The following is a 24411-nucleotide window of genomic DNA, read 5'->3' on the forward strand; positions in this document are numbered from 1 at the left end:
CCCGCCCGTTTCCGCCGCCGCCGCCGCTCGCGCTCGGGCCTGTGGAGCAGGAGGCGGCGGGAGCCGGACCAGCGCAGGCCGCAGGTACCGGGGGGGCTCTCTACCGATCGGGGGCCGCGGGGGGGCGGATCGCCGGCTCCTCTTCTCCCCTTCCCCCTTCCCGCCGCCGTCGCCGGGTGGGGCCCGCCCGCCCCCGCCGGGAGCCCGCGGCCTGCGGGCGGGGGCGGCCGGGCCCGGCCGGGCCTCTCGCCGCCACCGCCGCGCACGAAAGGGCAGGGCTGGTGGGGGGCGGCCCCTCTGCGAGCTCCCGGGGCCGGTAACGGAGCCTTTTCCGGGCCGCGGGAGCGGGGGAGGGGAGGAAGGGGCGCGGCCCCGGGGCTCCCCCGCGGGAGCCGCCCGCGCCCCGCCCGGGACCCGGTGCCGCCGCCCGGCCGTGGGCGGTGCGGAGGGAGGCGGAGGCGGCGCTGCCCCCAGGGCCCGCGGGGTGACACGGGCGGCACCGGGGGTGCCCCGGTGAGTGGCAGCCTGTTGTGTGACGTCACCCCCGCCGGGGCCGCGCCCCGCCCGCACCGGGGGTCGCAGCCGGGGGTCGTCCCGGGCTGTCCGCGGCACACGGGGCCGTGCCGGGGCGCGTCCGGAGGGGTTGCCGGGGGTTTGTGCGCCGTTGAACTTTTAGCTTGGGGAGGAATCGGCCTTTGGGGCGAAACTGGAAAGTTTGGGCGGTGTTTTTTTGGTGGGGCGGCTGCTGCAGGCCGGGGGAACGCCGGGGGTGGTTTGACACGACCGGAGTCCTGTGCCCCGACAGCCTTACCTGGGCTGAGAACTGCCCGGTGTTAAACTATCCCCTGCATAAACCTTTTCTGCCAGGAAACCCATTCCTTCGAGGGCGAGAGGAACCTCCAGACTGCTTCAGTTGTGTTTGGGTTTTAAGAGTAAGACCCAAAAACTTCTCCTAGAGGTTTGCAGAGTTAGTTATTATGGACACTCAGGATGAAGTATTGTTCCCAGCCGAATGATACCACAACTACTTTGATATCCCTTTAAGAGGTGTCTGGAATGGGGGTTTGTTTGTTTTTAGTTGCTACCTCATATCCAGCTTTTGTTTCTCTCCTGGTACAGTTCACCTGTTTGTTGCAGGGAAGCCCTCATGAGCAGTGGTTCCCACCCACCATTTCTCTGTATGATACAGGATTTGGAGAAAAAATTAAACCCTAAGACCTTCCTGGGGGATGTTAAGTTTGTTGTTGCTTTTATTTTTCCCCAGAGCTTAGCCTAAGCGTCAATCCTGCCATCTGTGTGACTTCAAAATGGTGAACTTCTCCTAGAAGCAAACTTCTGTTAATCTTTTTATCTCAGAAATCTCAAAAGTTCATTTTAAGTGCCCTAAATGTTGTTTGTGACCCAAAATATTAGATTCTCTGATGGCTTTATTTGGGGATTTTTTCCCAGTATGGAAATATGAAGTCTTTCCCTCCCTGAAAAGATTGTTTGTGAGAATATTTGCTTTCTGTTGAAGGCTCTTCTGGTACATGTGTGCCTTCCTCCTGTCCTGTTCTGGCCTTACCCAGGTCTCCAGCCACACAGCACTGGCATTTCTCGTTCAAATATACAGAGTCTAATTCTGGCACTGATTTGGACCGAGGCTGTGTGTTTAAAAAAAGAAAAACATTAGCCTTATTTCACTTTAATTAGTTCACTGGAATGTTTAACAGCATATTCAGCATAAATCTTTGACATAAATTAATTTGAATGGGTGATGTATATCATTTAACACTAGACTACACGGGTTTTTTAAAAATAATTTTTCAAGACATGAACGCACCTTCACACAAGGGGCAAAATAAATTCTGTCACGGCAGAGCTCAGCTGAGCAGCTCTCATGTTATCCCTCCTCGTTCACCAAGCTCACGCTCTGGCCGAGTGCCACAGCAGCCGAGCGCCAGAGGCGGGGAGTTCTCTGAGCCAGGAATTGACAGTAAAAACATCCTAAATGATCTTAACCGCCACCAGGATGTAGGACTGGTGATGGCTCTTCAGATAAGCAAATTCCAAATGGAAACGTTTTGGAGGGGTCCTGGAAGTATCATCATCTTTCCTCATTTTTCTTACAGTAACTCTTGTTTTTTCTGGTTTTTACACTTAATCTTTTTCTCTCAATGTATTTACATTGCCCAGAACCCTGTGGGCTCTTCTTCACACCATGTCTGTGGTCTGCTCTGCCCTAGACATTTCTGACCTTGGCTGCCTTTTCATTAGCCAATTGTACCTTCTCGGTTTCTCTCATATTTTATTCCTTGCTGCTGTGGTATCATCAGGTTCTTTCCAAGCCTCCACTCAGACACCATCTTTTACCTTTAATACTAAATCTCATCTCTCTCATGTTCTGCTGTGTTGCCTTACATGTATCTTTAAATGCAGTTTGAACTAACTTGGAGGAGAAGTGTAATGGGTAAGTTTGAGGAAGTTAGCTTGTTGATAAAGCACAACCAGTGTGCCTTTGAAATATTAAATTAATCCATGATGAGCTTGTCCTAGTAAAATACATAATAGGGGTGAAACTCTGTAATACAGAACAGTGCAGTGCAAAATAAATTCACCAAATAACAGCTGACCTTCATTGCCAGCGTACAGCTAAGCACCTGCACACACCTGAATGCATGGTGAAAATCCTCTGCTCCTCGTCTCTTGGTGTAATTCCTCTCCTGCTATAAATAGTGGGTAGCTAAATAGAAAGAGGTAGTTACTTATTACTTTTCAGTTAATCTCAAAAATAAGCAAAAATATCCCAAAATACTGTCTGTGGTACACTGGTTAAGTTACTGCTGCTTTTACAGTAACTACTGTTTGGTGTCTGGGTGCCTTCTGGTCTTGATGGGATCTCTGTTACCACTCATTCTGAACTGTGAATATAGTACCAAAAGCTAATTGGAGTTGGTAGAGTGACACTGCCCTGTCCATCCTCTTTTCTGTCCTTTTCCTATCACCATATCTTCATTTGGGAAGGACATTTGAGACTATCAAAGTTGAACTAAGATATCTATAGACCACCTTTTAATTAAGATATTTGCCATCCACACAACTAACAGCCAGTCCATCCTAACTGAATCATCTAATTAAACTAATCAGAAAGTTTGCTGTCTTTCTCTGACCACCCTTCATGACCAAGGTCCCTTGTAAAAGGAACAGATGGAGAGTTACAAGTATACCCAGTAAAATTGGGCAGTACACCAAATATGAGGTTTTGCTTCCTCAGGCTCTGACAGTTGTGGGTTTTCTGCTTGCTTTTTTATTGTTGTTTTTTAATCAGAAACAGGGCTCAATTCAGTCTCTTGCTCAGTTAATTAGCAGTGCTTTGCAACCATAAATAGTTCTGTCTCACCTGGCCTGAACTGTCACATTTGGAGCAGGTCACTGGTGTGGATGTGTACAAAGGGATTCCTCCTCCTCATCTTCACAGTTGTAAGGAAGGTTGTCTTTGTATGTGTCAGTGGTTTGAAAGAACTAGCAGCTGTCCAAGTACCAGTTCTCTCTGTTTGCATTCTTTGCTAGCATTTCATTTTTCTTACATTTTACACCTGGTGGCTCTTTGTTCTTCACCTCCTGTCTGCTCTGTTGAAATTGTGGGAAGTGAGAAGGCCGTCTCACAGTGGGATCTTGACTGGGTGCTGACCAAGTGAATTGGCTCATTTTTTGAACCTCAGTCCAAGAGCTGTTTGGAAAGGCTGGGTTCCATGTAAACCACAGCAGAACTAGGCTTCTGCACTTGAAATTGAAAATGTTGTTGGGAGGATTTTAAATTATACTGTGGAATGTTGACAGATGAGAATGAGCATGCAGTTTGGGATAAAGAAAGTATTAGAAATAAGAATACAGCCTTTCAGAAAGTTTAAGTCATGAAGCTGACCAGAAAAGTAAATAAGAACGTGAACTCTGGCAAGTTAAATGAAAAATACAAGGACCTGCCAGAGAGACTGAGAAACATCATACTAATAGCAAGAAAAAAAAATTTCCAAGTTCATCAGAAACAAGAAAGGTGCTGGATTTTGGAGAGCCAATAGATGAAGAAGTGAAAGAAATATTTGGTGATGAAGCCATGAGTAGAAAGTTAGATGACTTATGTGCATTCCTGTTTCCCATGGAGGAGTCCAGGAGTCCAAAGAGGGTCCCTGTGCCAGATATTCTCTTTATTGAGAACAGGACTCATTGGAAGATTTGTCTCTGCTTGAATTGTCAGCAAAGTAATTTATAGAGCAAAGTGATAAATAGAGTTACGAGGTGCCAAGACCAGATGGTGCTTGCCCAGGGGTTCCAAAGGAAATTTGGGCCTGAAATGACCAAATTACTAATTACGCTGTGTAACTTCTCAGTATCTTGAAGTCAGAGAAATAGAAGAGGATTTACGTGGTAGCAGTTCTTAAAGATAGTTCAGCAGGATATCACAGTTCAGTGCCTTTTTAAAAAATAAAAGACAAAAAAAAGCTAGCCAGCTGGAGTAACAACTTAGAGTAGCAGAAAGCCAGTGTGGCTTTTGCAGAAGAAATGGTGCAGCTCATATTTGCTGGAGGTTTTGAATGACTTGAGAAGCACAGAGAAGGGAAGTTTGGGACAAGAGAAGAAGTTATACCTCTACTGTTCAGCACATTCATAAATGATCTGGTGAGAAAGGTGTTAAGGAGGAAGGGAAGAAAAGACAAGAGCTGATTAGGAAGAATTGCAGCTTGTCCTTCTGACACTGAATTACAGGCAGCAAAATGCCAAATGAAATTTGTTCCAGATAAATACAAAGAAGGGGGTTAATCTTTGTTTATGCACTGATGGTGTGAAAGTTAATTATTGCCACTTAAAAGGAAGAGCTTGCCATAATTCTGTGAAAATGGAAGTTTAGTGTTCAACAGTGATCATACGAGTTTGTATGAGAGGCTTTGGGAAAGGAATAAAAAAAGGAAAACAGAGGAATAGCATCGTGGCTCTTAGTCCTCAACACACTGTTTACAGTGGGTTGGCACAAAGAAAGATGTGCTTTGAGATATATTGCAACTGGAAAAGCAAAGATGAGGCTGAGAAGAGTGATCAGAGATAAGGAATGGATTCCATACAAGGGGTGCTTAAAAAGATTTGAACTCTTTCACTTGGCAAAGACATGACCAAGCACAGTCTGGTCTAGATCAAAACGGATGGTGCCTCTCCCTCAGTCTGCACTGAGACCGCAGAATGCAGCACCACAGAGTGCTTTGAATGACAACGATTTATGTGGCTTCAGAACCAAACAGATGAAATCACAGGAGAGAACACTGTCAAATGGGCTGTTGGGCACAAAGAATGAAAAAAAATAATTACCCCCAAGCTGGCAACTGAGAAAATACACTTGCAGAGGTGTCAATGCATTTGCTCCTTCTTTTACTCCAAGACACCTGCATGTGTCAGGCAGTGTTGGGCTTGCTTGGTGTTTGATCTGAAGCAGTGCAGTTTCAACAGATATCTTGTGGTGGGAGGAGAGGAGGAAGGAACACAGGTGAGTGTCAGTTGTGGGTACAAGAAGATGGTTGTCTGGAAAAGTTAGTTTTTCTTGTCCATATGTGCTTTACTGCCTGTGCCTGAAGACAGAGCCACCTCACCCAGGCAGAAGCCGTCCTTGCTCAGTGTGAGGCCCCACATCCCATCTGACATGCAGGAGGTATCTGGGAAGAGAGGACACCAAGAAAAATCTGGCCCAAATGCAAAGTGTTTTGCAGATTACACACACATGGAAATCCAAAGATCTACTATAATTACCTCAATATTAAGCCCTAATCTCATTTTGTGCAAAGTAATCTTGGGACTCGGTATTGCATAAGAGAAGTACTCTCGTAAGTCGTTGTGCCTACAGATAGCAAAGATGTAGTCAGTGGGAGCAAACGAGCAAGAGTGTTCCATGAGGGCCAAGGACAGCAATGGCAGCCACAGATCCTGAGGACAAAATCCTGCTTTCTGCCCCCAAAATCCAAACTTTGCCTTCAGCCTTGGAGAGGGACTTGTCATGGTAGAGGAAGACAAGAGAGAATGCTCGAATTAGTCTTCTTCCCTGGGTTCTGAAATGGTATTCATTTACTAATTATATAGCAATAGGGAGGTGAACAGTATAGGGGTGAACTTTGCAGGTAGTTGATCAGGAGCACCCTGCTAAGTTTGGTGTTAACAAAACAGGATGCGTGATGACAGTGTTAAGACAGAGTTTTGCTCACACATGTTGGTGGTTTAGTTTTTAAAATTTTTGACTTAAACATGCTTTAAAAAGATCTTTCAGGAACCTTCTTTTGCAGTATTTTTCTCCTACCAAGTGTTGAATGTGAATTAAATAACCTGGCTTGGAAGGGAAATGAAGGCATCTGTTTTGTTCACTCTTAAAAAACAGTGCAGGAAAGCCTTACAGATGAAATAAGAGAAAAGCAGTAACTGAACATAGAAAATAGAAAACAGAGGCTCAAAATCATGTAAAGTAACTGGGAGGAAAAAGGAGCTCAAATGACTGTGAAATTATGGGTCTAAAAAGTTGAAATATGGTGAGGCCTTGCCATGTGTCCTGCTGGGAGGCCTGCCTGCCTTTGCTCTCACGCTGGCTCATCCCCTGTACGCTTGTCCTTGTTTCAGGCCCCAGCTTTGCTCACCTCTCCTTAGGGTCTGAGAGAAGCATCCAGTTATTTTCTTCTGTGGTTGCGTCTCTTCCAGACTGTCCTTTTTCCAGTTCTCCTATAGTTGTTCCTCATGTGGTCACTGTTGTGTAGTTTAATCATCCATGTGCCCTGCTCTGAGTCATTTCCAGTTCATTTATAGCCTTTTGACATGGGGAGGATCACAGCTGCACACATCAGAAGATGCAGTCATGCGATGGATTCCGACATCGTCTTAATGGTTTCTGGTTTGTTCCTTTTCCCCTATTCTTAATACTGGAATCTTTAAAATTGTAGCACTTCGGAGTATTGTGCTGGTATTTTAAAGGAATTAACTCTATAACCTTTAAATACTGTCCTTGAGTGGCAGTAATCAGTTCCCAGTCCATCATTTCATATAGGAAGTTGAATCTGGTTTTTACATTGCATATCACTTCACATTTCTCTCTTTCAAATTTTATTGCCAAGGCACAGAGCCTGTTAAAGTTCTGAAATCCATCACAGTTAGCCCTTGCTTTTATTACCTCTACATCTTGACATCATCAGTAAATTTTGTTGTATAGCTATTTTTCTTCGCTTTTTCAGGTCATTTATGGACGTTGAGCTGTGCAGGTTCCACGGGTGTTTTTCTGAGAGTGCTGAGCATTTCCTTCTGCCTGGTTTCCTATCTTTTGGCAGTTATTTATCTATACATAGGGAACTTGTAATCAGGTATTTTGATTATCTCATTAAGTTAAAAAAAAAAAAGTTGAATGATACTGCACACCTAATCTGCCCAGACTTGGTAATTGACACCTCTGTTTTGATACATATCTTAGCTCTGAAGATCTCTGGCCTGAAAATGGAAGGGGTTTATGTAATTGTTTTTCCAGAAAGCTCTTTACATAGTGCAGCAGTTTGAGTTTGAAAGAATGCTAATATGCAGTAATAATGAAGAGAAGTAGGACAGTCTTAATGATTATAATCCCATCAGACTAAGACATAAATCCCAGGTACAATAATGGAATAAGTAACAAAGCGTTCAGGAAAGCATTAAGGCAGTGTCACTCAGCCTGGACTGGGGGATATAGAAACAAGTGGTGTTAATTGTTTTAGTTTGGTTCTTAAGTGCAAGTGTTCATCTTAGCCTTCAGTTAGCACTTGACAGTAATTGCATGTCATTTTTAGTGAGAAACTAAGACAGAACAAAATCAATATGGTTCATATTAAATTTAGTAGAAAGAGGGTAGCTGTAAAAGGCAAGTGGAGGCTCAAGTGAGTCTGTGTGTAGTGAGTTGAAGGAGTTGGACTCGGGCTGTTTCTTAAGTGGTCACCTGGAAGAAATGCGAAATGCCAGCAATTGGAAGTTTGCAGAGGCTGAAGAAGTGAGGAAGTGACGAGAAAAACCTCATCATAATGCAGAAAATGTAACTGACTGCTGGAGTGAGGAGCATGGTATGGGATTCTCTGTTATTGCTATTTTAAAGTCAAGATGGTCTGCACTTGAGTTAATGCATGGGGTGAAAACTGCTGGGGAATGACCAAGCTGTGGCTTGTTTGCTCTTGAAACGCAGCTGAGGGTGCGGTTCTCTGATACTGTGTGAATAGATTTAAGGCTCCTGCTCCTAGAGCTGTGCTACAGCAGCCCTGGGGCGTTTGGAGCTGTGATGGACAATATGGGATGGAAAGATACACAGTGCTGTGCTGCTGGGCTCTTAAGGGCCCTCCTGTCTGACGCACTTCGTCGTCGTGACACCCTCTACTACTTTGTTACTCCTTATGCCAGGAATAGACAGTCACTACTGTCAAAGGTGTAGAGGTAATTTAAAAAAAAAACAAACAACCAACCAGCTCTGTGTTAGGATACTTCAGTCTGGAAAGGTTGTTAGTGAGGAGCAGGAAAAGGGCGAGTGGAAGCAAATTGTTCACTCCCTTTCCATTTCGGAGTTAGGAGGCAGTAAAAGAAACTAATAGGGACAATCTTGAATTTGAAGGAAGTGGCTTTACACAATGTGTAATTAAATTGTGGGAACTCCCTCCAACAGGATGTTGTGTGTGCTGGAAGTTTACATGGGTTCAAAGGGAGTCTGGACAAGCTCATGGAGGAGAAATCTATTTGAGGTTACCAAATTCATGGGAACCACATCTGACCTAGGGAGCTCCTGAGCTGAAGGCTGGCAAGCATGCAGGGGGAAGCTTCTTGTTCATTTTTCCTCTTCTCCCTTAGCACAAGAATCCCCAGTCCTGAGCTCATCCAGAATGCCAGGCACTAAGGTGGAGAGACCCAACTCCTAAGTCAATGTACCTATTTCCGTGTGTGTAGACCTGTAGTTACAGGTGGTCTGTGAGTCTCTAGGTGTAAGTTTACATGCAGGAACAAGTTGGTCCAGTGGTCAGTGTCTGTACTGGAGCTGCTTGTGGGACACAGTGCTGGGTGTAGAGGGTTGCACAGGTCATGGTTTGGGTGTTTTAACAAAAGATAGTTTATATGTTCCTGGGAGTACTTGGCAGTGCTGAGGCATCATTCCTGTAAAGGCATGGGCAGGTGCTCTGTACAGGGAAGGAGAGCAAAGCAAAGTGTTTTGCTCTTTCCTGCGGTGGTTAAAAATCAAGCAAATTTATTAGAATCCAAAACAATTTTCTTCTCTGAGAGGAAGATGAATTGTGTGTTGTCATACAGGATTTTTCCTGAAGAGGAAAGCAAGGGCAAAGGCTGTAATTTGATAGGATGAATCCTACTTTGAGACTTCACGTGATATCTCGGATTAGACATACTGTGTCCGCATGACACTCAACACAGATCTAGTGCTGACGGCTGATTCAGGTTTCCTCCAAAACAGTGCACTGGCAGGCTTTACACTGCATGAGGAATCTTCTGCCCCATCACAGCCATTGCAGAGACAGCATAAACAACACACTCTGTCCTTAACGAAGATGCACTGTATGCCCATGCCTATTAAACACCTATTGTGTACTTTTGGATAACTCTTAATGACTGTAAAAAATTCATCAGTCATTAAGGGGTCACTGGGGCTGGCAACCAGTGTTGCTAAGACCTGATGCAGTTAAGCTGACCCTGTTCCCAGTTCTGGTGATGTGGTACAAAGAGGCTTGAGCTGGTTATTTGTGGAGTTAGCTGAGACCTGGAGAGGTTTATTAGCTGGGGGTGAACACAGCTACGCTGCCCCTGATTTAAAGCTGGCTCTGTTTGCAAGGCACTTTTTCCAAACTAGTAAAACATGCCAGACTTGAGCTTGGTTGACACAGACTGAATGAACTGTTATCAGAAAGATGAACACACAGCTTGCCCTGTCCAAAGACCTTCCCAAAGGACCCGTGTTCAGTGTTTAATCCCGTTGGATACTATGCTGACCTTCTGTGTCAGTTTTTCAATTGTACTTCAGTCTTGCAACAGAAAATTTCCATTTTCTCTGTGGATTAAATTTAACGTGCAACATCAGTAGCCTGCCCTATGCTTTGCCAGCTTTGGAACTTTTTTCAAGTGTTAGATTTCATATGTAACCCTCCCAAAAAACCCCAGCAGATAGCTTTTTCTCACCAACTGCTCCCACATAGTGCTGAAGTTAGAAATAGGTCTATTTTGCAGTACTGTCAAACTGCTTTATGTATTGGCTGCAGTAAGGAATATAAATATAACTATTTCTCAAAGGCCTTGTTAGCAACACTTTAAATAATGTGGCTTTTTGGTGTATGAGTGCAAGTGTCCACAAGCAAACTTGCACAGAATTAAGAAGATCTCAATCATTACAATGAAATGTGTTGACTGTCCCCTTGATAGAGGTGATCACATTCACGTTTTTAGTGTTTTTATTTCAGTGGTTTGGAATTGAACTGAGCTTCCACCCCAATAATGCTTGATTTGAGGTCATTTATGGTGTCAAGAAGGCAGATGACTCTGAGCTCACAGTGTGTCTGGCTTTACTGTCAGTGTGGCTGTACAGATCAGTTCAGACAATAAGTAAGTGGTCACTTGCAGCATGTTTTGGAATATGTACTTCTTCCAGGATCTTTTAGGAACCCTGTAGCAGAAACATGGGTTGTATCTGACTCCTTTATGTGATTGAATCACGTTTTTCCTTAATTTTTTTCTTACTTTTCTTTCAGTTCCAAGGCTGTTGGCCTCCCAGTTTGTAGCTTCTCTAAGAGGTGAATTGGGGTCATAATTTCTCTTACTTCACAACTATTGCTGTGTAAGAGCAGGGCCATCCTGTGTTGGTCATGTGGGGAAAAATGGCATGATAGCACACGTAGGCTTACACGTGCTGAAGGAAGCTGATTTAAGGTAGCAGGATTAGCATTTCAGCAGCAAGCTGCAGTATTTCTGATATTGTTTATACATGCTTTCACTAATGAGAAGTGAGCAGCAAAAAAGGATTACAGAATGTATAGTTGCTGGCATTTTCCACTGGGACTTTGGTGGAGGAGGAGGTTGAGATGCTTGCCTGCTGTTGGGAGATGTGGGAATCCTGGATTCTTTTCTATAGGAGTGGTTACATCCTTCTGCCGTCCTCCTGGCCTGTTTGCCTGACCCCTCCCCATTCCCTGGTCATAGTCTTTGGACCGCTTCACCCACTCAGATGCTCTGTGTTCAGTCTCTTTCTTCACTGGCTGTATGCAGCTGCCCTAAAATCAGACCTGTTTGCTTCTGGGCTGATCAGACTCCAAATTGCTTTGCTAGTTCTCAGTTTTGATGCCAGACCTTGCTAGATGGCCAGAAGGCAACTGTGGGAGAAGCCTGCTCATCCCCTCTTCATCCCTGGAGTCTTTGGGAAAACTCTTTTCTTCCTCCCCCTCAGACTTGAACAAAAGTCTATTTTAAGGGTAAATGCAGGTACTGAGGCAGAGGCAGTTGAGGGACTGGGACAAAGTCAATTCTCCCCTGTGGTAGGTAGAGGGCAGGGCCTCACTGGTCAGGTTGGAGGACACTTGAGCAGGGTTTCTTCTTCTGATCCTTTAGCCTGGCTCTTGTTCCTCCTGCTGCCCAGGGCAGGGCTAACTGAATGAGGGGGAAATGAAGCAAGTGAGAAGAGTGCCAGGCTGTAATTCACTCAGCAGCAAACTGCTTCAGTGCTGTCTAGAGGAGTCAGCAGCAAGGCAGTCTTTCTAAGATTTCAAAACTTTTACCTTCCAACATTTTGGTTTTAAGGACTTCAGTAAGATTAGGTGGAAAAGTAGTTAAAGGATGTTGCCCCCCACACCCCCAGCATCCTTACTGCATGCTGAACTGCTTCTGAACTGCTTCTGCTGAGTTCTTGCTGACATGCAATAATCCAGAATTTATTTTTTTTTTACAAAATTCTGCATTTTGCAAAGGAGCTGCCTGTATAGCATAGAAGGCAACATAAAGTTACTAGTAGTTAATTGGTAATTGAAATTAAATATAGTTGTGATACCTTTGTGATGGTAAAGGGCTGTTTCTTCCATCAATTACATTCTCCAGGATGAGATCCAGAGTGAGACAGACAAACCTGGCGTGTTTGTTGCCAGCCTATCCAACTTCAGAATGTCAACAGTGTGTCCACAATCCTCACTCATGCTGTGTGGCCTTGGGACCTGCAGGAGAGGAGGCACTGGAAAACTTGTTCCCTGGAAAAATAAATAGCATGCTGAAGAGGCAAATTCCCTCGCAGTAAACAGTAATACTTGGGGGGAGTATGTTTAAAACATGGGAAAAAATATTTTCCCCATTTCTAATTCTTCTGGAGTATTTGGTGGATTCCCTTAACAAGCAGGGCTTGGAGCCTTGCAGTGTCACTGCACTTAGAAACAGCAGCCTCCTGTAACAAGGGTATTAGGGTGGCAACTCTGCAAACAGCAGCTCCTTGTGTTGTAACCTCCTGTGATGTTAGTGGGATTGAGTAAATGATGTCTAAAGCCCCTGTAATACCTGTGAAAGACACTGGCCTAGGCTGAGGAAATGTCATAATTGAATCTCTTCCATTCAGATGAGTCACTTGAGTCATGTTGTGAGAGTTTCCACTTCGAATCTAGCAGACTAGCTGGTTTTGAGAATCCTATAAATGCAAAGGTGGGAGGAGTGGTTCATTTAAGAGTGGGGAAAATTGCAGATCTGTTGCCTTGCTGCAGAAGACAGCACAGATTCTCCTAGAAGATCACTGCAGCCATTCTGCTACACTAATTGGGATAAAATGTTTCTTGCTCAGTGTTCTGTGTGCATCATCAGTGATGCAGTTCCAGCAGCTTTCTGGATTTATTGGACTCTCCCTGCTCTATGCACTGTGTAAAAGGATGAATGTCTAGTACTTGTGTTCAGTTACAGTGAGGTAGTAGTAGCTTGGATCTGGTCTGTTTGTTATACCCTCTCAAGTAGTTCATAGAGGTTTTTTAGCTCTAAATGTAGACATGTGCTCACTGGTGAAAAGCTGTTCTGCAGCAAATACTAAATTGTGTGTAATGTGCATCTTAAATGAAACTCTTTAGGCCAGCAAAGTGCTTTGATTCCCACATACTGCTGCTACAAACTTGATGTATTTCCATGTTTCAGAATACTTAGGAAAACCAGAGCATGTCAGAATGCAGCAGAAAGACCCGACTGCTGTGAATGCTGTTAGTGTTGTCCTTGTGACACACACCACTAAGATGTAACTCCATTCTAACAATCCATTTTTTCTCTATTGTGCTACCAAGATGTTGCTTTTCTGGGTCTTTGCCAGACCTGACAACCCCTTACAGCTGCCCACTGGAGAGGAATGTATTTATTTTAGCTAAAAATAACTAGGTGAAAGATGCTGATCTGTACACGGAATCCTCTAAATTAGGAAATTCAGGGAATTCCGAAATTAGAAAGTGTTCAAAGTTGGATGAGGCTTTGAGCAACCTGGTCTAGTGGAAGGTGTCCCTGCCCATGGCAGGGGGTTGGAAGGATATGGTCTTGAAGGTCCCTTCCAGTCCAAACCATTCTATGATTCATTGATAATGACAAGTAGAAAGAAGTGGTTGTGATGTTTGGTGACTTTGTTCCGAGGTGGATGGAGGCGTCTTATCTGATGATCAGAGCTGACATCCTGAGGCGTCTATATCTACCCAGCATTTATAATCTGGGCTGCTTCTGAAAATTGGAGATTTTAAGTGGTGATCTTTGCATCCTGAATTGAATTTTGTACAACACGCTTGTTCTAGAAGGAATTGTTCTGTGGTAATGCTGCGAAAGGTGAAACTAAAGTAAAACATATGAGGATGCCGTGGGTCACCAAAAAAATGATCATGTGGTTGAGGCTTTTTGTGAGGGTCCAGAAGGATCCTCTAGAATCTGGCGATGAGGGAATTACAATTCCCCAGGTTTTCAGTGTACTAGATGGAAGGGACTGTTTGGCAGGTTTGATATGTCCTGGTGACTGTCCTGCACAGAACTCTGAGCAGGAGAGCCTCCTGGGATGGGTCCTGAGCAGTGGGAAGGAAGTGGTTGAGCACATGCTGCTGAAGGGCATCTTGGGTCCAAATGATGTCAACACATCTCAGGAAGCATTCAGGCAGAGAGTTTCAGGATGGGCTTTTCTCAGGAAAAAGATACTGAGGAGATAAAATAAAGCTCCTGAAATAATTTTTATATATATCCATAAAATTTTCAAGCTTTTTTAGGGAAGGATTTGTAGAAAGGTCTACATTAAATGATGTGTTTGGAGGTGTTTTTACACAATTGTTGTTTCTTTGTCGATCTTAGACATAGGTGTGCAGAGGGCCAAAGCATAAAGTTCAACTGGCAAGGAACACTTAAAAAATAATCTGAGAGATGGAAGTATTTAGAGGAAGATAAAGGAAGAGTTGATCTGATAATCCATTGAAAAATACAGTTATCCGTAGGTGATGCCCAAAGGTCACCTACCCTGGGTGCTGTTGCAGGTAACTCAAGGCTGGGCCAGTCCCAGCCACTAGCACAGAAGGGAGAAGGAGGGAGGATAGCAAGGAAGGACAGATTATCCCATTCAGTCAGCCGCCCACTGTGTCTCCAGGGCAGTTTCATCAATGGCCTAGATAATTATCTGGGAATCATTACTATTAAACTTGCATCTGACAGACTATGATTAAGCTGGAGGGCAGAGCTAGAACCTGAAGGTAGAACAAAACATCAGTCATCTTAAGGATAAATAAAAGCCTGGCAATGGATATTCAGCTGTGTGAAGAGAGAACTACTCACTGTACAGCCATCAGAATGAAAAAAAGGCTGTGAACTATCAGGAATTAAAAGCTGACTGTATCAACAGTGTTGTGTTCTGGGGAGGGGAAGAAGAAAGAAAAAGGCACACAATTCCAGACTGGTGTTTAAGCAGCAGGGTATCCCAGAAGATCAATGAAATTCATCCTTCAGCTTTGGGCACTGTTCATAGAGCCCTAAGAGAAATACTGGATTCAGCTTTTGGGCTCCAGGCTTTGGTAAATTTGTGCCAATTGTACTCTGCCCAGAAGGGAGCAATGGGAAAATGTAAGAAATATGGTTTACAGAGAAGGCTTGAATAAACTGGCATTGTTTTGCCTGAAGACTAAATGAAGGCATATATTCTCAACTGCGCTGGGGAAAGGGAATAATCCATTTCCTTATGGCCACGACAAACAGCATAAACAGTAATGGGCTTATATTACATCAAAGAAGGGTGAGGGTAGACATTAAGGGAAGTTTTCTCATAGTAAGTATTGTGGAGCACAAGAGTAGATGACTTCATAGGTTTTGTAGGACTTGAAGGGCAGATTAGCTAAAGCTGACATTAAACAGAAGTAACAAGTAGTTGATCTTGACTTGGTGCAGAGGACAGATCATTACCAGTTCTGTAAAATTCAAATACTACCATTGCTAGAAAAACCGTCTAAAACTATAGAAAGAAAACTTCTATACAGCTTGGATCATTAAAAACCTTCTACAAATGTAAAAATTACCCCAAGTCCCTACAATAAATAACTTTAACTTGTGTACATACATATTTACAAGGTTAAAGAAACTCACTTTGGAGATGGACTTGGATCACTTGAGCAGAGGTGTCTGACAAGGCTGTCCTTGACCCTTGCTGCTTGGTGAGTTGAAGTGGTTCTTCTCTGTACCTGGAGCAGAAGTACAGATTCTCTGTAATACCCACTGCTTCTTCACCACCTCACAGTACCAAAGTCTGATTTTAGATGGTAGTTTTACCTTTTTACTTAATTTCATGAGGCAAGAGAAGAGGTGAAAAGGATAAAATATTTTTGCTGTGTCCTTTAAATCTCTCCTGTGCTTCTTTGAGGCCTTCTCCCCTTGCCAGCAGCCCTGGTCATCCTCGTAGAACTTTGTTCTGGGTTTGTCATGGCAAAAATTAACTCACAGGGTGCTCCCTCTGTGGTATTTTGGTCATGCAGTCATAGGTATTGTGGTGGCGTTGCTGTTTGCTCCATTTCCAGGAAGCTTCATGGGATGACTAAGCGGCTTCCCCTGGAGTGCCTTTATTTTATGGAGAAGAAAGTCGTTATGGTTCTGTCCTCATTGTACTCCCTTGTAGCCAGGTCACTCCCTAAATCTTTTGCTTGTTCCTGCATTGGTCACAAATAAATGCCTGGAGAAAAGAAAGAAGAGAGCAGGCACATATATAATGCTGGTTTTGTTTGCTTTGCCAGATCCAAAACAACCATCTCCTTCGGCCCCACCCTGACTCCAGGCTTTCCCTAAACCTTTTCAAGCTTTTGTACTGTCTTTTTGAGTCGAGAGATGCTTTTGAGCAGGTCACTGATTTGTGTGGTCCTGATACAGATCAATACATTGCTCAGCAGAGATCTGTGAGGAGCACCATGGGCGTCTCCACTTCTAAGTACCCCCTTTACTTACTGCAAACTGACAGCAGGCTCTCTGGTAGTGGTGATGCCCAGGAAAGTGGATTGAGGAGTGAGATGTGTCTTGCCAAAATCCTTTGCAGAGTGGTGATTGTAATCTGAGCAACTGGCTACCTTAAGGTCCTTCTGTTGGTGCTCCTCGGTCCAGCTGACTGGCATTTTGTTGTTAAGACAACTCAGTGTGATAGGAAAATGTTACTGCCCTTAAATTGAAGCATCTTGTATACGATTACCTGGAATACACTTCTGAGAGGGTTCCCTGGGACAGTGCTGCTAACTTACTCGTTATCTCGGGGTGCTCCTATCTCAGCCTTCAGAACAGATCAATAAATCTGGGCTAAACCAGGCCCATCTCCTCTCCTTTCTACTATTCTTGCACCTAGTGGGCTCACCAGTGTGTTGATTAATGCTGGGGTGTGTTTTTTCTTAAAAGGATGGGAATCTGAACTCACCCAAGTCCAGATATGTCTGTCTCTCCAACGGACATGTAGAATCAGTTTAAAAGGTCAATTTAAAAGGGTTTATTAATTATTAGCATCTCGGTTAAAAGCTGTAGCAGTTGAATTAACAAGTTGTCGTTTTGTTTTTCAGCTATGGCAGCCATTCGAAAAAAGCTGGTTATAGTGGGAGATGGTGCCTGTGGAAAGACCTGTCTGCTGATTGTATTTAGCAAAGACCAGTTCCCTGAAGTGTATGTTCCCACCGTCTTTGAAAATTATGTAGCAGATATTGAAGTGGATGGAAAGCAGGTATGTGAACCCTTCTCTAAGAGCCAGAATGAGCTGGTGTTCAGAATAGCATGGAAATCTCTACACTTCTTCAGTATGTGGTTAGCATACGTGCTTAGTGCTTATGTTGTAAATATATTTTTAAATATTAGGTATGTTTCTGTGGAAAAAAAATACTGGCCTTGCTAGAATGTGCTCATATCCAGTGTCTGTTTAACAAGGTGCTTCTAACCTTACACAAGCTGAGGTTCTAAAAGCCATGCACTCAGTCCAAGTAGAATGTTGCAGCAGGTGGGAGCGGGTGGAGCAATGCAAAGATGCTGAGGGCATGGGGCTACTGGCCTTTGGAACAGAGTCCCTGTTTTGATAGGGACCTGGTATTGTAATTAACAAAGACTAATTCCTGGAGAGTTTTTTTTTCATACCCATTCCTGGCAACATGCAGCATCCTTCTGAGAACAGATGACAGGTCGATCAAGGGGGTTGATTTTTGTACTGTACATCACCATCATCTGTCCTGCTTGTCTAAAGGAACACAGTTCTTAGCAGCCAAGCGTAGCCACAGCTCACTGAGCTTCATCTTTAGTTTGTACTTCAGTAAATTAATCATTAAAATACTTCATTTTAATTTTAGTAAGTTTGAAAGTCAGTTTTTAATCAGTGGTACTCTTGAGTCCTTTTGTTTACCAGACATGCCAGACACCTGCTCCAAGGGGCAGCTGTAGGTGCTGATCCCTGGGTAGGTTGCCTTCTGCACTTCTGTCAGCAGCGTGCTGGGTGATGTGCAAAATTGTCACTTTCCAGGATATTGCAGAAGCACACAAATCAGGAACTTTGCACCCTGAAAGCTCAGCTATTTACAAACCCTGTCAGACAGCCACGGCCTGTGTCTGTTTGGGTACTGTAACCACACAGAGCTGACTCTGCCATGGGCATGCAGGTCAAGCATGTGGCAGGTTTTGGTGCTGAGGGTGCTCAGCTTCCCTGTTTTGTCCCTGGCTATGACATTGCCTTTGCTCTGGGCTCAGGTACAGCCAGGACATTTTTCAGTCCATTCTAGTTCAGATGCAATGACTGATGGATTGAAATCGCTCACTTTCGATCCTGACTGAAGAAAAAGAGGGTTTTGAGCTAGTTTTGGACTTTATGTTAAATTTGATTTCCTGCTGTTGCAGGGATGGGTTATTTGTGGATTTAGTAATGGTAGTTCATGCTTTTTGAGTCTAAAAAGAGCTTTTCTCTCCCATAATGTGAATCATTAAAAAAAAATTTACTTTTAGACTAATATTAGGACATGTTTTTTCCCCAAGTAACAGGTTCTACAGTTTCTATATTGTATCTTAGACTCTAAAGACTATTGTTTGAAATATGCATGATATCCATTTCTCTCTCTTGTCACCAAGTCAAAATTCCTCATTCCCTTCTGCCTGAATCTCTGCATCTCTGAATGAGTGAACAAGGAGTCATGCCCTATCAGCTATATGCAGCCAGTACCTAAAGAAAAATAGCATGAGCAGCTTGAGCAGTATCAGCTGATTTTATTTTTGTAACTACAGAATATATTTTACCTAAGCTCTTGGTCTTCAGAAAATTTGATTACAAAAGTTTGTAGGAGAGCCATACTTAAGCCTCTTCTGTTTGACAGCCACTTACCTCTGTCTTCCTAGAAAAGCATTACCAGAAATGTCCAGAAGTCATACGAAGACAAAGACATGGTGGTAGGAGATGTGTTTTCTAGGCGCTGGTTCCAGTGTCATGTGACGGAACCGTCAACAGACATCTCTTCAAAAATATGAACATTTGCCACAGAATTCACATTTGCAACTGCAGAGGTGACTCTGAGAGGAGGAGTATTTCTGACTGAAATACAGAAGATTATTTTTGTATATGTGTGCAACTTAAGGCTTTGTCTCTTCACAATTTAAACAGTTGCACTGCATGCGCAGGCTCATGTTTGGGTTCCAGTTTTGCCCATCCGTCTTTATCTGAGCTGCTGTGGACTTTTTTCCTGGGATTTTTGAATGTAAGAGTTTAAAGAAGAAGGAACCCACTCCATTGTGAAGGCAGACTCATCAGAGAATCTCAAGCAAGAGTATACCTAAAGAGCTTGATGATAGTTTTGAAAGTTCTTTGTTTTAAATGTTGGCTGTTCCTTCTACAGTTTTAAACAATCCTATTGGGGTGTTCTCCCCTTCTTCCAGCAAAAGTAGAAATATCAAGAATGTTAAGTACTTTACTTACTTCTTAGTGACAAGAAGCTTTACACACAAATCAGTTTGGTTAAATTTGTGCACAAATAAGAACAATCTTGACCCATTGAAAATGTGCATAATCCTAAAAAGCATATACCTAGTCCACTTTCACTGAAAACTGGTGTTTCTGGGATGCTTGTCAGAGAGTTTCCCAGGCCTTTGGAGCTGATTCCCTTCAATTCTTCTGTCTTGCTTTTCTGCTGGTAGCTTTTATGTCCTTTTAGAGAATTGACAGTGGTCATAGGTATAAAGAAAAGACTCATAAGCAGCAATAAGTTAATTTTTGGAGTTACAGAATGTAAAATTCCTAATAGTTCTCCTGTCAAAGGAGAACATGTAGTCTCCTCCTTTTGAGTGGTATTGACTGAAATATTTTATTCACTCCTGTTGAGTTCCTGGCTGCTGAATCAGAACTTTCCTGGTGATCTGATTGACTCCTTATCTTCATTTTTCAGGTTGAGTTGGCTTTGTGGGATACAGCAGGACAGGAAGACTACGATCGACTTAGACCGCTTTCTTATCCAGATACTGATGTTATACTTATGTGTTTTTCAATTGATAGTCCTGATAGTTTAGGTAAGTAGATCTCTAACTGAGTCAGAACCACTTCTCTCTATCAATATATTCCCCTTGGAAGTTACACTGTAGAATATATTTTCCCTTGGGAGCTTTCCTAGTTTCAGAATTGGTGCTGGTTTGAGTGTGTAGTTTTCAGACATTAAGGAACTCTCCAGCAATGCTGAGCATATGAGAGCTGCAGCAGCACTCTGTGTTTGCCCAGATTGTAAAAATTCTCTTTCCTCTCCTCCCTTCCTGTTCAGCAGTATCTGAGTGCCAGGGCCCCTGGGAGCAGTGAACTGCTTCTCAGGTGTGCAGCATCTAGAGGCCAGCACACCTGAGCACTCCAGGTGCAGCTGCAGAATTGATGGTTTGGCTGTAGTGCAAAAACTGGCTTCAAAATCCTTGTCTAAGTTGTTCTTTCAAGCAAGAAAATATGCCATAATACATAATAGCGAATGTCTCTTCAAAAGCTGAATGGAATTTCATGAAGATAAAAAGGGGATATGCAGCCTGCAGGTACATCCACTGGTGAATCTCAAATGTCTAAGAGTTTATGAAAGCACAGCTAGATGTTTTAGGCTGTTCAGCACTTCCTGCTGTATAGAATTTGTCAAGGTTTTGCTTTCAAAAGCCCTCAAGTCCTCCTTTCACTAAAAAAATAAAGTCATGTAGGGATGTGAGGAGGAGGTTTCTTGTGTATGAGAACAAATTCATTTGCTGCATGTAGGAAGAAATGGCAGATTGGAAATTACTTACCCCAAGCCTTGGTTTCTGTGTATCTGTAATTAATGTGTTGAATGTTTCTGCTACAGTAAGGGGAGAGCTGAGAGGGGTTGTTTTGTGTTGCTTTATAAGAACAAGTGAGGCTGAAACTTAGGCTTCAGTGTTGTGCCCATCTCTAGCTTCTGGAGATAAATAAAATGTTTCTCTTGAAGCAAAATATTCCATAAGTTTCTACTCCAGAATTCTGTATGCTATTCTTCAAAGTCCCTTATGCTAACTCTTGTCAGGTAGCTGCTGAGAGAAGCCAAGATGTTACATGTGTTTCAGCCTTCAAATTACCACAGACAGACTTTCCTTTTTTGGTAACACCAGAACAGGTCTATTTACTTCCTTCTGAAGAGTAGAGAAAAGGGCATCAGTGTCAAGCTATGATTATCAAGCTATGACGACTCAGGCAGCGTGTAAAAGCTTTAAAATAAAACTCTCCCCAGAAGTGGGATTTTGTACAGTTACGCCTCTATTTATTTTTTTCAGAAAACATCCCAGAGAAGTGGACCCCAGAGGTGAAGCATTTCTGCCCCAACGTGCCTATCATCTTGGTAGGAAACAAGAAGGACCTGAGGAATGACGAGCACACAAGACGAGAGCTGGCCAAAATGAAGCAGGCAAGTTCAGTTCCCTTCAGAGTCTTACAATAAACGGCAGAAGTGTGTGGTGGTTGTAGCAGAGCATTAAACAGGCACCCACAGCTGGCTGCTGGTTCCTGTGGGCTGTGTGATCAACACCAACCCATGGCAGACACCAGGGAGTATCTTGCCTTTAACTGAGTGGGGGTTCTCGTATTTGGAGGTTTAGTTCTAGAAAAAGGCATCCTCAGCCATGAAAATGGTTGTATTGGGTTACTTACAGTCAGCTTCTCTCACTGCTGGAGAGATGAATCCCTGAGGTACAAAGGAATTGATGAGGAGACATCAGCACATCAGTGCACGCACTCCGGAGCTGTTTTCTGTTTGGTGTGTTCAGGATGTGACAGCAAACACTTTCATTGGTGGGTGTTCTGGGGTAATAACCACAGGTGGTGTTGCTCATTCCTGAGCATATCACCAGGTTTCATTTTCTGCTTGAGCCTGAAACCCCCAGCTTGGCTATGGGACTGCAGATGCTCTGCTCTGTCCCGGAAGTTTTGCACCTGTAGCATAAACATTGGGGGCTTTTGTACAAAGACTGAGGCATTGATTTGGGGATTTGTTCATAGGCTTTTTTGCAACGGTAGCAAAGAATTGCATAAATATTTCATCAGAAATAAGCAATCACTTGGTCAAGTTTCAAAAAGTCTTGCAGCTTTCAAGCTCAGAGATACCAAAAAACTGATCGTGTCCTCTGGCATTGCATTTTTAACTAACCAATTCATTACATGCACTTAATCCAGAAATTCCTTTGCATTTGTTGGGAAGCTGGGTGGGAAGGGGAAGAGCGGTGTGGGTTTGGGCTGTTCTCACCTGTTGCTTTTGTGCTGTTCCAGGAGCCTGTCAAACCCGAGGAAGGCCGGGATATGGCAAACCGCATTGGTGCATTCGGGTACATGGAGTGTTCGGCAAAGACCAAAGACGGTGTGAGGGAGGTGTTTGAAATGGCCACTAGAGCTGCTTTGCAAGCCCGGCGTGGCAAGAAAAAGTCCGGGTGCCTTCTCTTATAAAGCGTGGCCAGAGGAAGATGGCCAAAGCAGCACCCTGCACTTGAGTAATTTTGAAGTGCTGTTTATTAATCTTAGTGTATGATTACTGGCCTTTTTCATTATCTATAATTTACTTAAGAGATTTAAAAATCGAGTCATCTTGCTACCAGTATTTAGAAGCCAACCATGATTTTTATAACAATCTGCATCAAATTCATCTGTGCACCCAAGGTTAACCTCAACATTCCTCTAACAAACCTTTTCTGCACTCACAGGATATGCCAGGCGCTAATTGAAGACAATTCTCTATCTTCTTTCTTCTCTCTAGAAAGAGAAAAAGCTGTCAACACAGAGGATTGGTCTGTAACTACTTTATAACTAACGTCCTATTCTAATTGAGTACAACCGTTACATGGCTGTATGGAATCGAGCGTAGCTTCAGTGCTATCACATTTAGGAAGATCTGATTTTCATGGCTTGGTGTAAAACATTAGTTTGAAAATGTGATCACTCTGAAATGACCAAGTCCCATTCAGCTAAGGAAAAGTGAGGGTTCTGTGGTTTCATGTTAGTTACCTTTTAGTTACTGTGTAATTAGTGCCAGTTTAAATGTATGTTACCAAAAATAAATCTATTTACCCCAGCTTAGATGTAGTATTTTTTGTATAATTGGATTTCCTAATACTGTTACTTGTAACCTCTGCGTTAAGGTGTTCTGGGTTTTTTAAGAAACTGTATTTGAAAATAAAGTCCGATGGAAAGCAGCTGATCCTCTTCCCCTGTTCATTTGTAAGAGTCTGACCCATTTGAGTGATTTGAGTGGTCTGCACACCCAGGAGAAGTTTTTTCCATGACGTGCTGTAGGGATGAGTAAAGACAGCCTGCTCACACTCAAAGCTTCTGAACTGTTCAGTTGCCTTAAATTCATTGCTGGACCCAGTTTCAAAACTTTAAAAAAAAAAGAAACTTTTTGTGTAAGTTTGGTTACCATGTAGTGATCAGACTCCTAACCTGTGAACTTCTTGCTGTTCTGCAGCCAACTAAACTCTTTCTGTATTTTCATTTTTCCAAGAACTAATAGAATAAAGGCAGTTTTCTAAGCTCCCTGTATCCTGGTGTCTGTATTCCTCACTCTGGGTTTTTGTCCCAGCGTCTGACAGCCTGCATCAGAAATACCATTTTTGATAAAGCTGAGAGAGAATTCACTGAGCAGTTGCAAGTGCTTTAATACTTACTTTAATTTCCCAGCAAGGGATACCCGTCTGCTGCTCGTGGTGATTTCCAAACAGTGCAGCAGAGCAGAGGTGCAGTATCTCACCTGGCCCCTGCAGGGAGCGGCAAAGCTTCGCAGGAGCTTTTGATACTCAGACAAGATGAGGGTGCATCAGTTGAGTTGGATTTGTCAGTCCTGAACATGGGACCGGAGGAGCAGGAGGAGGCTGTGTAGGAGGAAGGGAGGAGGAGATGCAGTGTTGCTGAGGGAGCACGTGATGGTTTGCAGCAGCCAGGCTGCGCTGGAGCAGCGGCAGAGGTTGCATGGGGCGGGGTGTTTGCCATGGCATTCCATGAGGGATGCCTTCAAGCCCTGCAGCACGGGCTGGGCTCGAGGTGTGAGCCCTGTGCTGCACCCATGCTGGAGAGCAGATCGTGCTGCTCCTGGGGAGGAAAGGCCAGGAACAGCAGTGGGCATCGCCATGCTCATGCTGGTATTCACAGCAGCTGCTGCCGAGCTGAGGGCCTCTGGGCTGGGCTGGGCAGGAGGGAGTCCAGTTGCTGATGACAATCCATGTCTGAGCACCTGGCTGCATCCCATAATGGTCTACAAAACACCCCTGTCACTTTTTCTTTTTTTGGACAGTTCCTGATTGCTTTTCCTGCAGCAAAGGAGAAACAGACCCAGTTGTAGGAGTGCCCTGTACCTCTGGTCCTTGTCCTTCCTCTTCAGCCACAGACACCCAGAGTGAAGTGTCTGACAAGCCCAGTGGTGTCACCCGCCCCACCCTTCCCTCCTTCCT

At 43.7% G+C, this 24411-nt stretch overlaps 1 protein-coding gene across 1 annotated transcript; it reads left to right on the forward strand.

Annotated features, from left to right (window-relative positions):
* Positions 1–23506, forward strand: RHOA (ras homolog family member A). Its single transcript, XM_069027569.1, has 5 exons — positions 1–84; positions 17049–17206; positions 19893–20013; positions 21256–21386; positions 22244–23506. Exons 2-5 carry the CDS (start codon positions 17051–17053, stop codon positions 22415–22417), a joined length of 582 nt encoding a protein of 193 aa, XP_068883670.1. The 5' UTR covers positions 1–84; positions 17049–17050; the 3' UTR covers positions 22418–23506.
* The last annotated feature ends 905 nt before the right edge of the window (positions 23507–24411 follow it).

This window comes from Aphelocoma coerulescens, chromosome 12 (assembly GCF_041296385.1).
Source record: "Aphelocoma coerulescens isolate FSJ_1873_10779 chromosome 12, UR_Acoe_1.0, whole genome shotgun sequence".
NCBI classification, from domain to species: Eukaryota; Metazoa; Chordata; class Aves; order Passeriformes; family Corvidae; genus Aphelocoma; species Aphelocoma coerulescens.

What these genes read in the sequence shown, in the direction of transcription:
- RHOA (XM_069027569.1), top strand. Translation starts at nt 17,051, where the DNA reads ATGGCAGCCATTCGAAAAAAGCTGGTTATAGTGGGAGATGGTGCCTGT. An exon ending in TGATAGTCCTGATAGTTTAG is followed by an intron (nt 20,014 to 21,255) that starts GTAAGTAGATCT and finishes TATTTTTTTCAG; the next exon opens with AAAACATCCCAGAGAAGTGG. An exon ending in AGCTGGCCAAAATGAAGCAG is followed by an intron (nt 21,387 to 22,243) that starts GCAAGTTCAGTT and finishes GTGCTGTTCCAG; the next exon opens with GAGCCTGTCAAACCCGAGGA.